This window comes from Heterodontus francisci, chromosome 30, assembly GCF_036365525.1.
Source record: "Heterodontus francisci isolate sHetFra1 chromosome 30, sHetFra1.hap1, whole genome shotgun sequence".
NCBI lineage: Eukaryota > Metazoa > Chordata > Chondrichthyes > Heterodontiformes > Heterodontidae > Heterodontus > Heterodontus francisci.
In genome coordinates, this window is record NC_090400.1 from 52,633,837 (window position 1) to 52,648,159 (window position 14,323).

Here is a 14,323-nt window from a genome sequence, read left to right on the forward strand (position 1 = left end):
CAAGAAGAAACCATTTATGCAATTCACACCTCCTATTGTTTGTGGTCTGACCCAAAACTCACCATCTATGGACTTCTAGACTCACTGGGCTGAAGCTTCGATAAAACTGCAGCCTGTCCATGTGGGCCGCATGTCGTGGAGCTGCCGTAATCTTCTGTGTGGCTCATTTAAAGAGTCGGAGTGGGCCGTCCCTCTCCCCCGATCATATGGAGGGGGTGGGCTGTCCTCCCTGGCAATGACGTCAGCTGCCTGTGCATAGGTGCTGACACCATTTTTAAAGGGCTTTGAGCCCTACCGGTAAATTTAAATATTTAAAGTACAAGTAAATACAAATAAATAAAGACATTTCTTCTGCCCCTCTCCCACCCCTGCATAACAATTACATTAATTACTTTCCCTCTCCCCCACCAAAACACTTACCTTGTCTACCTTCCCCCCCCTCCACAAATTGCACAAACTTTAACCTCAAACCCTTCCCGCCATCCCCTACACCAATGATGTAACTTTGACCCTGTTCACACCCCCTCCCAACCAGTGCTCCACCTTGCTTCCCCGGACGGGGATCCGAAGGCGCGGGAATGCTGGCCACCGAGCTGAAGATTGGAGCGAGAGCTCAGGCGGCGACGTAAGTATCATTAATGCATTTATTTTCTTTTATTTTAATATGCAAATGGGGTCCTGTTGCCGAGTGATGGGGGGGGCCGCTGCCGATGACATCAGGCCAGGCCCTCCTGGCATCGGGGTGCATGGAAGCCCTCTTCTGGAGGTATCTTCAGGGTCCCCCCGCCACAGACCCCGACGCCTGAAGGAGAACAAAATCCAGGCCACTGTCCCCGAGCTCAAACCTTAACAAAGAGAACTGTAAGAAATCAGTTAAATCATAAGTACGTATGAATGGCCACCATCCCCATTGTGTAGCAATGGCTTTGAACTCCAGATCATTCTGGATGGGCAATAGAAATATTGATCAGAACTAATCACATGACCAGAACTAATTACAGATAACAGATGCTATTACTCCAAGCACCAGGGAGAAATTGGACAGTCAGCAAACAACCGCTGCAGAGAAACCAGTGTGCCTTTTAAGAACTGGAGGCTGTAACATCTTAAGATCTCCAAGGCTGCTCCTTTTCAAGTCCACCATTACAGTAAACCAACCTCCCGGTAATGAGACTACAAGCAACTAATTTCGTGACCCGCTGAAAATCCACCCCTTTGAGAGAATCCTGTAACTCTTCGATATAGGACTCCAGCGATGGAAACCACCCAACTACAGATCAAGAGTGAAAATGCCTTCTTCACTGGGCCTGCAACACATGCCTTTTCCCCAAGATCAGCCAAAATCACGTGACTTATGGACCATTCCTTTGTAATTGGTAAAAGTGCACCATCTTCTTTAATGGCTTTCTTTCTCGAGTGTGTGTGAGTGGTGAGTGAGTGGTGTAGCATCAGACTTTTGGGGTGAACACGTGAATAAAAATAATCCTCTTCATTTAAACCATGAAAAGCATGCTGCTGCCTATTCAAATTCAAATACACTCAGGGGTTAAGAAACACACACATCTTTCTTGTCAAAAACACACTGATCTCAGACAGTAAAGGGAAAAGAACTGGTGTTTCAGTTCTCTCTCAATTCTGTCTGTAACAAGGTGAATATAGTATACGGGTATATTGTATTTCAGCATTAATAATAATGTATAGAAAAATGGAAAAAATTGATAAAGGAACCAGTTTATTATAAATAAGTGTCCATGTTTATTTGCTGTGAAGGATGGAAGATGAGAATTTAGAGACCTTCTCCCCTTAATACGAGCTGCTTTTGCCTCAATGTTGCAATGATGCTACCAGTTAGATACAGATTCAACAAATCAGTCAGCTTGAAAGGGCTTTCAAAACCATAACAAATATAGTTACATTCCTTTATCATTCCTTGTTGAATGAAATAAGAGCTTTAACAATGCAATAACATAAAGGTAAACTGGCAGAACAGGTTGCATGTCCCTTTATAGAAACTGCTCAATTCTCATTGAAGATTGGGCAGGTTCTACAACCAGCAGCCAATCGACTCCACCAGTTTATTGCCCAAGCAGTGAAGGTGACAATGGCTTCCACATTTCTGGGGTGTCTGATTGGAATGTGAACTGTCCATCAGGTGCTTGTGAATCTATTCAGAACTCAGCATTGCTTTCATTGCAGCAGCTTATTCGGGAGCAGAGAGTGCGAGCGAGTGATCAGCTGGGAAGGTCAGTTCCAAAGTAAACTTAATTTCCTTTTGTTTTCGGCGGAGACCAGGGGGCTGCTGGGTAAGTGAAACCCTATATATTTGGGCCGTTTCTGAACCCGAGACACTACATGGGTAGTGTCTCCCACCCGCCCTCCTCTTCTAACCAAAAAAAAAGGACTCGGTGGTGTGTAGATAAGGTAAGGCTTTTTCTATTTCTCTTTTTTTTTTATTGTGTGATTGGTAAAAACTTTTCGTTCCTTTTTCATTTAACTAAGTTAAGCTTAAGATTAAAAATGGCAGGAGATCTCAGACCCGTGTCACGCTCCTCTTGCTCAATGTGGGAGCTCAGGGACACAGCTGATGTCCCTGACTCCTTCACGTGCAGTAAGTGTGTCCAGCTGCAGCTCTTGTTAGACCGCATGACGGCTCTGGAGCTGCGGATGGACTCTCTTTGGAGCTTGCGCGATGCTGAGGAGGTCGTGGATAGCACGTTTAGCGAATTGGTCACACCGCAGATTAGGATTGCTGAGGGAGACAGGGAATGGGTGACCAAAAGGCAGAGAAAGAGCAGGAAGGCAGTGCAGGAGTCCCCTGCGGTCATCTCCTTCCAAAACAAGTATACCATTTTGGATACTGTTGAGGGAGATGGCTCACCAGGGGAAGGCAGCAGTAGCCAGGTTCATGGCGCCGTGGCTGGCTCTGCTGTTTGGAAGGGCGGGAGAAAGAGTGGAAGGGCTATAGTCATCGGGGATTCGATTGTAAGGGGAGTAGATAGGCGGTTCTGTGGTCGAAAACGAGACTACCGAATGGTATGTTGCCTCCCAGGTGCATGGGTCAGGGACGTCTCAGATCGGCTGCAGAACATTCTGAAGGGGGAGGGTGAACAGCCAGTTGTCATTGTGCACATAGGCACCAATGATATAGGTAAAAAACGGGATGCGGTCCTACAAGCAGAATTTAGGGAGTTAGGAGCCAAGTTAAAAAGTAGGACCTCAGAGGTAGTAATCTCAGGATTGCTACCAGTGCCACGTGATAGTCAGAGTAGAAAAGAAAGAATAGTAAGGATGAATGCGTGGCTTGAGAGATGGTGCAGGAAGGAGGGGTTCAAATTTTTGGGACATTGGGACTGGTTCTGGGGGAGGTGGGACTATTACAAATTGGACGGTCTACACCTGGGCTGGACTGGAACCAATGTCCTTGGGAGTGCTTTTGCTAATGCTGTTGGGGAGGGTTTAAACTAATGTGGCAGGGGGATGGGAACCAAATGAGGAGGTCAGTGGACAGTAAGGAGGTAGTAACGAAAGCCTGTAAGGAACTAGATAATGAAGTCAGCGTGACTAAGGGGAAGAGTAGGCAGGGAGCAGATGATGAACGCAAAGGGAGTGGTGGTCTGAGGTGCATTTGTTTTAATGCAAGAAGTGTAGTAGCTAAGGCAGATAAACTTAGGGCTTGGATTAGTACCTGGGAGTATGATGTTATTGCTATTACTGAGACTTGGTTGAGGGAAGGGCATGATTGGCAACTAAATATCCCAAGATATCGATGCTTCAGGCGGGATAGAGAGGGAGGTAAAAGGGGTGGAGGAGTTGCATTACTGGTCAAAGAGGATATCACAGCTGTGCTGAAGGAGGGCACTATGGAGGACTCGAGCAGTGAGGCAATATGGGCAGAACTCAGAAATAGGAAGGGTGCGGTAACAATGTTGGGGCTGTACTACAGGCCTCCCAACAGCGAGCGTGAGATAGAGGTACAAATATGTAAACAGATTATGGAAAGATGTAGGAGCAACAGGGTGGTGGTGATAGGAGATTTTAATTTTCCCAACATTGACTGGGATTCACTTAGTGTTAGAGGTCTAGATGGAGCAGAATTTGTCAGGAGCATCCAGCAGGGTTTTCTAGAGCAGTATGTAAATAGTCCAACTCGGGAAGGGGCCATACTGGACCTGGTGTTGGGGAATGAGCCCGGCCAGGTGGTTGAAGTTTCAGTAGGGGACTACTTTGGGAATAGTGATCACAATTCCGTAAGCTTTAAAATACTCATGGACAAAGACGAGAGTGGTCCTAAAGGAAGAGTGCTAAATTGGGGGAAGGCCAACTATACCAAAATTCGGCAGGAGCTGGGGAATGTAGATTGGGAGCAGCTGTTTGAAGGTAAATCCACATGTGATATATGGGAGGCTTTTAAAGAGAGGTTGATTAGCGTGCAGGAGAGACATGTTCCTGTGAAAATGAGGGATAGAAATGGCAAGATTAGGGAACCATGGATGACAGGTGAAATTGTGAGACTAGCCAAGAGGAAAAAGGAAGCATACATAAGGTCTAGGCGGCTGAAGAAAGACGAAGCTTTGAAAGAATATCGGGAATGTAGGACCAATCTGAAATGAGGAATTAAGAGGGCTAAAAGGGGTCATGAAATATCTTTAGCAAACAGGGTTAAGGAAAATCCCAAAGCCTTTTATTCATATATAAGGAGCAAGTGGGTAACTAGAGAAAGGATTGGCCCACTCAAGGACAAAGGAGGAAAGTTATGCGTGGAGTCAGAGAAAATGGGTGAGATTCTAAACGAGTACTTTGCATCGGTATTCACCGAGGAGAGGGACATGAAGGATGTTGAGGTTAGGAACAGATGTTTGATTACTCTAGGTCAAGTCGGCATAAGGAGGGAGGAAGTGTTGGGTATTCTAAAAGGCATTAAGGTGGACAAGTCCCCAGGTCCGGATGGGATCTATCCCAGGTTACTGTGGGAAGCGAGAGAGGAAATAGCTGGGGCCTTAACAGATATCTTTGCAGCATCCTTAAACACGGGTGAGGTCCCGGAGGACTGGAGAATTGCTAATGTTGTCCCCTTGTTTAAGAAGGGTAGCAGGGATAATCCAGGTAATTATAGACCGGTGAGCCTGACGTCAGTGGTAGGGAAGCTGCTGGAAAAGTTACTGAGGGATAGGATCTATTCCCATTTGGAAGAAAATGGGCTTATCAGTGATAGGCAACATGGTTTTGTGCAGGGAAGGTCATGTCTTACCAACTTAATAGAATTCTTTGAGGAAGTGACAAAGTTGATTGATGAGGGAAGGGCTGTAGATGTCATATACATGGACTTCAGTAAGGCGTTTGATAAGGTTCCCCATGGTAGGCTGATGGAGAAAGTGAAGGCGCATGGGGTCCAAGGTGTACTAGCTAGATGGATAAAGAACTGGCTGGGCAACAGGAGACAGAGAGTAGCAGTGGAAGGGAGTTTCTCAAAATGGAAACATGTGACCAGTGGTGTTCCACAGGGATCCGTGCTGGGACCACTGTTGTTTGTGATATACATAAATGATTTGGAGGAAAGTATAGGTGGTCTGATTAGCAAGTTTGCAGACGACACTAAGATTGGTGGAGTAGCAGATAGTGAAGGGGACTGTCAGAGAATACAGCAGAATATAGATAGACTGGAGAGTTGGGCAGAGAAATGGCAGATGGAGTTCAATCAGGGCAAATGCGAAGTGATGCATTTTGGAAGATCCAATTCAAGAGTGAACTATACAGTAAATGGAAAAGTCCTGGGGAAAATTGATGTACAGAGAGATTTGGGTGTTCAGGTCCATTGTTCCCTGAAGGTGGCAACGCAGGTCAATAGAGAGGTCAAGAAGGCATACGGCATGCTTTCCTTCATCGGACGGGGTATTGAGTACAAAGGTTGGCAGGTCATGTTACAGTTGTATAGGACTTTGGTTTGGCCACATTTGGAATACTGCGTGCAGTTCTGGTCGCCACATTACCAAAAGGATGTGGATGCTGTGGAGAGGGTGCAGAGGAGGTTCACCAGGATGTTGCCTGGTATGGAGGGCGCTAGCTATGAAGAGAGGTTGAGTAGATTAGGATTATTTTAATTAGAAAGACGGAGGTTGAGGGGGGACCTGATTGAGGTGTACAAAATCATGAGAGGTATAGACAGGTTGGATAGCAAGAAGCTTTTTCCCAGAGTGGGGGATTCAATTACTAGGGGTCACGAGTTCAAAGTGAAAGGGGAAAAGTTTAGGGGGGATATGCGTGGAAAGTTCTTTACGCAGAGGGTGGTGGGTGCCAGGAACGCGTTGCCAGCAGAGGTGGTAGACGCGGGCACGATAGCGTCTTTTAAGATGTATCTAGACAGATACATGAATGGGCAGGAAGTAAAGAGATACAGACCCTTAGAAAATAGGCGTCATGTTTAGATAGAGGATCTGGATCGGCACAGGCTTGGAGGGCCGAAGGGCCTGTTCCTGTGCTGTAATTTTTCTTTGTTCTTTGTTCTTCTTTGGTTCTCTGTTTATTAGTAGTAGGTTAGAATCTCCCAGTTTGCCTACAGTAACAGTCATGATCTGCGCAAAAGCCTCTCATTGCTGCTCGTCTTGCCACAGAAAGTGACCTGGATTCCTGTCTTTCTCTGCAAAGCGGCACAGTGGTGCAGTGGTTAGCACCGCAGCCTCACAGCTCCAGCAACCTGGGTTCAATTCTGGGTACTGCCTGTATGGAGTTTGCAAGCTCTCCCTGTGTCTGCGTGGGTTTCCTCCGGGTGCTCCGGTTTCCTCCCACAGCCAAAGACTTGCAGGTTGAAAGGTAAATTGGCCATTATAAATTGCTCCTAGTATAGGTAGGTGGTAGGGGAATATAGGGACAGGTGAGGATGTGGTAGGAATATGGGATTAGTGTAGGATTAGTTTAAATGGGTGGTTAATGGTTGGCACAGACTCGGTGGGCCGAAGAGCCTGTTTCAGTGCGGTATCTCTAAATCAAAAATCAAATCATGTTCTGTATCAATAGTCCAATTGCCAGTATAAGTGGCCCTGAAATGAAGGCTAGTCCGCGACGAATGATCAGTTGTTTCAGGGACAAAATTTCTTGAACAGTCATTTGTGGGGCAGAGCTCTCCTCTCTCAGTTGTTCTGTGTCTACATTATTTTCCACTTGACCAACATCTCCCGATGTAATGACTGCAATGTTTCCTGAACAGACTTCTGTAAAGCAAAATAATATTGAAATGATGTGAGTTCAATATTACACTAGGAAGCCAAGAGGTAGATTCAGCGAAACCGTGTTCCTGAAAGAGGACCTGTGCTCAAGAGCGAGCCTGGATCTGAGATAATTACCAAATTGTAGTTCCTGATTCTTTGACTTTTTTTTTATTTTTTCAGGGAACATAGGCATTGCTGGCAAGGCCAGCAGTTGTTGCCCATTCCTAATTGCCCTTGACAACAACCGAGTGGCTTGCTAGGCCATTTCAGAGGGCAGTTAAGAGTCAACCACATTGCTGTAATACAGAACCCGACCCGAACCCCACCAAACCACAGCAGACCCGAGCCCAACCCGGCCCGAGTCCCTCCAATCTTTCCCCGAGCCCGACCCGACCCGAGCCTGCCCCGACTTGACCCAGCCTGAGCACAACCTGGCCATCTGTTTACTTACCTTCCTGAAACAGAAGCTGCAGCGCACGCGTGATAACGTCATAGTGACGTCACTCGCTCACTGCGCAGACTCAGTTTCGTCCCGGAATCCTTGTCCCTAGGCATTAGCCTGGGCCTTTGGATTGCTAGTCCAGTGACATTACCATGACCCCACAACTCTCCCCATCCCTTACACACCAGGTGAGCACAGTTTCCCACTGGGAGCATGGGAGCACTGAATTTACCCTTAAACTGAGAAATGGGAGGGTAACCTCCTCCCTGCTTACTGAAAGCTGACAAATCTCCAATGCCAACAATGAAAAATCTTACACTTGGCATCATTTCCTGCTTTTTTTTTCTCTCAAAACTTCCTACATTCACAGTTACAATGGAAACTTGTCTTGCTGTAATTATGCTCTCCCATCAGTGGAAGTGCTGTAGTGCCATCACTGGCAGGAGGGTGCATTACAATGTGACCAGTTTACAAAGGCAGCTTCCATTATAAATGTTGACATAGGAATTTATAATAACAATATTGAAAACAATGAACACCATATCAAAATGGAATTGAATAAATAGTTGAAAGGGACAAATTGGCAGGGCTATGGGGGAGGAGCATGGGAGTGAAACTCTAATTGGTTAGCTCTTTCAGAGAGGAAACATAGGCACTTATAAACTGTATAATTCTATGATTCTATAGATGCCTTTAATATCAGGAAGAAATTACATTTGCGTCCTTGAAACCAGGGAGTGATGCAGGTTGGATGATCCAATGAGGGGATATATTTAAAAAATCTGGAGTTCTTGAATACTAAACAGGATACAAGCTGGGACTGGCCCTTTCAGGGGTCAAAATTCTATTTTTAATGTACTGGTTCATAAATTCACACTGATTTTTTGGTTAATATCTTTGATAAATTAGAACACACAGAGATTTCATAAAAACACATTAACCAGCTCACTAAAAATAGCACACATAAGCATTTAAAACCCAAAGCTTCCTAAGTTTAGATAATCCCTCGCTATTTTTTTGCAATAGTTAAAATCATTTATTAAAATATCTTATTTCAATTTTGCAGCTTGCTGAACTAGAAGTTAACTTAGGGACTGAATTACATTTGTGTAAAGTACAACAATTATCTCCTACCTGAAATCCTCACCTGAAGGCTATATATAGTTGGCTTGACTCCTCATGTGCAACATCATGAGAGATTGAGCACTGATATATATTAAAAATCTTACATTTGTGCACACTTTGAGATAGCTGTACCCATTATCAATCCTTCTCATCATAATTATAATGGAAACGTCAATGTGAAACAGTCACACTGTAATTACACTCACCTCACACACACTTTGGTAAAGTATTATACTGTAAAAAATTCACTTTTTTGATTAAATAGTGTGATTAAAGGTTGGTATAAAATTGCTCAGACCTGTTGAAATATATGCATTTTGGCCTTCGGGGGTGCTGTTTGAGGTGTTCACATCTTTCTTCACACCTGCATTAACCAGAGCCTTCAGACAAAACACACAAAAATCATCATTAAAGGGATAGGCTTTCTGTGCAAAGCACCCTCATTACAAGTCCTCACTTGCCTCACAGTATGTGATATGAACCAGCTGTGGCTCAGTTGGTAGCACTTTCACCTGTAAGTCAGAAAGTTTTGGGTTCAAGTCCCCACTTGAGAACTTAAACACCACAATCTAGTGTAGTACTAAGGGAGTGCTGCACTGTCAGCAGTGCCATCTTTTGGATGAGGCCTTGTCTGCCTCCTCGGGTGGCTGTAAAAGATCCCATGGAACTCTTTTGAAGAAGAGCAGGGGAGCTATCCCTGGTGCCCTGGCCAATGTTTATCCCTCAATCAACATCACAATAAAAAACAGATTATCTGGCCATTATCATATTGCTGTTTGTGGGAGCTTGCTGTGCACACATTGCCTGTTGTGTTTCCAAAATTAGTGACAACACTTCAAAAAAAATCCATTGGCTGTAAAATGCTTAGGGACGTCTGGTGGTTGGGTAAGTCACTATCTAAATACAGGTCTTTCTTTTCAGGAGGCAACTCCATTGATTTTAGCCCCAAGGATTTGGATGCAGTGCCATAAAAAGCTCAACGACCTGGTTAAGGTGTGTGAATGCAACTTCAAATGCCATATCTCACCAACTGCAGCACTAACTTCAGCCACTGCTCAATTCACCACACCTCTATCACTCGCCTACCAACAATTTCTATAGATCAAAACTCTTACCCAATACTCATAGGTGCACCTTACCCTCACTCACTTAGCACTGCTGTAAGCCTCACACTCACATCTCACAGCTTATATACACTTCCATCTATTCAGCCTCAACAAGTACATCACCAAAACAGATTGCACACACTCACTGACACACTTCCATCTCCCTTGCAGGACAAGATGGTGCATAATCGGAGTCAGAAGGACATAATCAGCGGGGACATGCACAGCTGCTTGTCCTTATCCCTATGGAGGAGACAGTGGTCGTCTACGGACTAGACTAGAGCCAAATCTCAAAGTGCCCCTGCACTAGGAGCTTTTAGTTCTGCCTGTGCACTGCAGGACACATCAGTCTGAGCTGCGTTCAAACCCAAGTAGCAGAGGTAAACAGACAAGGTGCTAACTACTGCACTATCCGGTCTGTCTCTTCGTTTGATTTTACCAGGAATGTTGAGGGTCAGACCCTTTCTCTAAAAGGAACATTGTGCCCAATTTACCATGTGGAGAGGTGGCAAAAGCTCGGATTTTATGCTGACGATGAGGGTCCTGACGTTCGAAAAAGCAATACTGAGAGAATCCCGTGTCGCTTTTATTCAGTGGAAGACTCGGTGAATCTAGTGTAAATTTGGCATTTAAGTGGACAGCGGCGGGCCTACCACGGGATCAAGGGCCCTGGCGATGGACGTCCTGCCCTCACAGAGCTGCCAGCCAATCAGAGGCTGGCAGCTCTTCCACTGAGCAGCACCACCGCAGAGGCAGTGACTGCTGCCGGTGAAGCACCCACCTGAGGTTCAGGAGCGCTGCTGGACCCAGGCCTCAGGTAGGTCAGCGTGGAAGGGGTCTCATGGAGTAGGGGTCATGGGGGAGGTGGGTGTAGGCTGGTTGTTAGCAAGGGCAGGAGGGTAGCTCTGAGAGGGCCACCCCCTCCCTGATGCCGGGTCCTTCATTCAGGCACTAAGTGCCTTTTAAGGCGGGACCACCTCCCCCCCCCCCCTCCCCCACCCCACCACCGGAGCCGGGAAGCAGCCTACACAGTTTTTCTTGTCATGTTTCTTGTGCAGCAACAGGGCCGCACACCATACGGCTAATTGCGGTGGCGGCGGAATGAGGCCCTTAATTGGGCATTAATTGCCTTGTTAAGGGCCTCAATTAGTATTGGGGCAGGCGGGAAGGCCATTCACAGGCCTTCCTGCCCCGGACTTAATTTTGGTGGAGGCGGTGGCGGTAGCGGGGCTCCCCCCCCACTGCCCCCGATATTATGCTCTCTCCACCCCCAAAACCCGCCTTGGGGGAGAGCATAAAATTTCCCCGATAGTATCTTAGGGCTGCATTTTACATTGCCGCTGTCAATTTTGGCGCTGGCCATAAACAATGGCGGCCTGCACCTGCGGCCCATACTCCGTGGAGCCGCCGCGATTGGTGCACCTTAACTTCCACCCCAAAGTTCATAAATTTGAAACTTTACCCCTTCCCACCACCCCCTACACCAATTAATTAACTCTGACGCCATTCCACCACCCTCTCCCGCACACAGAGAAATTTACCTGCTACACCCTCCCCCATCAGTGTTCCGCCTTGGATCTCCAGATGGAGATCGGAAGGCGTAGGAGTGCTGGCCACCGGCACCAATATCAGAGCACGATGGACAGCGGGAGCGGGTAAGTAATTCATTCATTTATTTGTATTTTTTCAATACGCAGATTTTGCTCCTGTCGCCGAGCGGCGGTGGTGGGGGAAGGGGGCGCCACCAGGCCTCGCCACCACCGGCAATATCAGGCCCAGCCTTCCTGGCATCGAGGCCCATGGCGGGCTTTTGCCGGAGGCATTTTCCGGCCCCTCCCAACCTTTCCCCCCGCTACAAACCTGACGTCTGGGGCGGGGCTGTAAAATCCAGCCCTTAGAGTTCCAGTGCTATGTGCCACAGTAATGAATTTTGTCTATCTGCTCTTACCTGATTGGACGCTTCATTCCAGTCGATTCTGCAAATCACAATCTGATAGAAAACGAACTGGAAAAACACAGAAATTAACATTCCGGCCCAATAACCTGCAAAATAGAAATGGTGCAGTGAGCTCCAAGGGAACTCTGTTGAGGTTTCCATCCCAACATTTGTCCCTTTTCTATTTCTGTATGAGAGCTTGTCATCACTGAACATTGGTGACTTTAATGACAGAATATTCAGCTGAGAAGGATCACAATGCTCGAGTGTGAAATCATGGTCAGAAAAATTTGTCCTTTCTGACAGATCATCTGCAGTGACAGCAAGGATCTCCCGGCCAGTTAACAGAGTACATTCAGGGTGCCACAGTGCATTGAAAGCATGAACATGCATCCAGGAAACTGATAAGTTCTGACTTGAAACTGATTGTTGACCACCTGGTGAGCTCTTCATTCAGTAGGGGAAGGGGTGACTGGAGACAAGTGCTTCACAAGGAATGGGGGCGGATGGGAAATCAGCCCCATTGGCTACGTCAATAGTGGCGTTAGCAGAGGTTTGGGAGGTGGCTTCTGCTTGTCCCCTTCCCATGGCACCTTCCCCTGCAAGCGCAGGAGCTGGAATACCTGCCCATTTACCTCCTCTCTCCTCACTATCCAAGGCCCCAAACACTCCTTTCAGGTGAAGCAGCGATTTACTTGTACTTCTTTCAATTTAGTATACTGTATTCGCTGCTCACAATGCAGTCTCCTCTACATTGGGGAGACTAAACGCAGATTGGGTGATCGCTTTGCAGAACACCTCTGCTCAGTCCGTAAGCATGGCCCGGAGCTTCTGGTTGCTTGCCATTTCAACACTTCCCCCTGCTCTCATGCTCACATCTCTGTGTTGGGATTGCTGCAGTGTTCCAGTGAACATCAACGCAAGATCGAGGAACAGCATCTCATTTCTGAGATGTACCGATTAGGCACACTACAGCCTGCCGGACTGAACATTGAATTCAATAATTTCAGAGCATTACAGGCCCCCCCACTTTTATGTTTAGTTATTTTTTCTTTTTTTCTTTTTTCTTTTTTATTTGGTTGTTTTATTTTAGGTTTTATAGTGTGTTTAGTTTGTTCCTACTGTGCCTACCCACTGTTTCTGTTTTTTTTTTATTTAATGTTTGTGCTTGGAGTGCTTTGTGCTTTACAGTCTATTCACACCCTCTCTGTACTGACGCTTTGTCTTTCAGCACATCATTAACATACTGTTAATGATGAACTTTGTTCCATGACCTTCTGGTCAGTCATTCTTGATGACCTTGTCCTATCAACACCTTCTCTTTTGTTATCTCTTGCCCCACCCCCCACCCCCCCCACTTTACTTGCTTAAAATCTTATATATTTCTAATATTTGTCGATTCTGAAGAAGGGTCGCTGAAACATTAACTCTACTTCTCTCTCCACCGATGCTGCCACACCTGCTGAGTACTTGCAGCATTTCTTGTTTTTATCACAGTCAACTCTAATTGGCTATATTCACACATAAAGACTAGCCATTTGGGTGAGTTAGCAAAGATTAGCCAGTGCTGGTAGGAGAGAGAGCCCAGAAAGTAGCCAAGCCTTCAGGAGAGGTGAAGAAAGAAGCATATTCTGAAACAATTTCCTACCCGTGATCCCAAGGTTTGCAGCAAACATCAGTGAGATTCCAATGGGAAAGCCAATGAGATAAAATCCCACTAGGTTCCCAATAGCTCCCAGTCTTTGCATCCCAGCGCCTCTTAACACTCCACCATTCACACCCTGTAATAGATAAATAGAATATATCACAGATACCACATGATCAATTTTGCTTTCTTGGTGGTAAGGGTATCCAGGGATAAGGAGCGAATAGAGTTAAGGTACAGATCAGCCATGATCTGACTGAATGGTCGAGCAGGCTCGAGGGGCTGAATGGCCTACACCTGCTCCTATATTTTCAACAGTATGAAGCTTCCTGTTGCCAGCTCACCTTTTTGCATCATTTGATTAATTTTAGTGAAAATATTTTAAAAGTAACAAATAGAAACTCTTTTTCTGAAGTTCCAAAGTCATAGGACAGAAGTTGATCAGATAAAATCCATGGGGCACAGGTTGCACTGAAGGAGAACATTTCGCCAAAAATCTTATCTTCGACCTAAGACTATTTGTACAAGTTCTTAAATACTTACTGCCAAGGCATCGAACCATTGGTTAGTCATGACTAATGGTAACACATCGATAACTAATTGAATAATTTCTCTGTAAGAGGGAGAGAGGGGTGTCAAAAGAGCTTTCAGACATCTTTGAATTCACTTTGTAAGCTATATGCATTTGAGTTTTAAATGTTTGTAGAATTGAATTTTACTAACTTGTCCGTGGTGAAGATATAACCGAGCATATCGTTTATAGCTCCCTGTATCAAACAAATCACCGAAGAACAGAACACTGTTCAAGTGGAAGCACAAAAAATTACTATTTAAAGTTTGATATACAAATTACTCTGACAAACTAAT

At 45.7% G+C, this 14,323-nt stretch overlaps 1 protein-coding gene across 1 annotated transcript in view; it reads right to left on the minus strand.

The window, feature by feature from the left end:
- Positions 1-1,731: 1,731 nt before the first annotated feature.
- The window catches only part of LOC137346787 (multidrug and toxin extrusion protein 1-like), a 57,988-nt gene continuing 45,396 nt past the window's right edge, over positions 1,732-14,323 (minus strand). The window contains exons 12-17 of the mRNA XM_068010637.1: positions 14,180-14,255; positions 14,000-14,069; positions 13,460-13,592; positions 11,824-11,918; positions 9,068-9,149; positions 1,732-7,205 (exon numbers count right to left, since the gene is read on the minus strand). Coding sequence (XP_067866738.1) covers positions 6,988-7,205; positions 9,068-9,149; positions 11,824-11,918; positions 13,460-13,592; positions 14,000-14,069; positions 14,180-14,255 — 674 coding nt within the window. The 3' untranslated portion in view covers positions 1,732-6,987. The remainder of the gene's footprint in view (positions 7,206-9,067; positions 9,150-11,823; positions 11,919-13,459; positions 13,593-13,999; positions 14,070-14,179; positions 14,256-14,323) is intronic.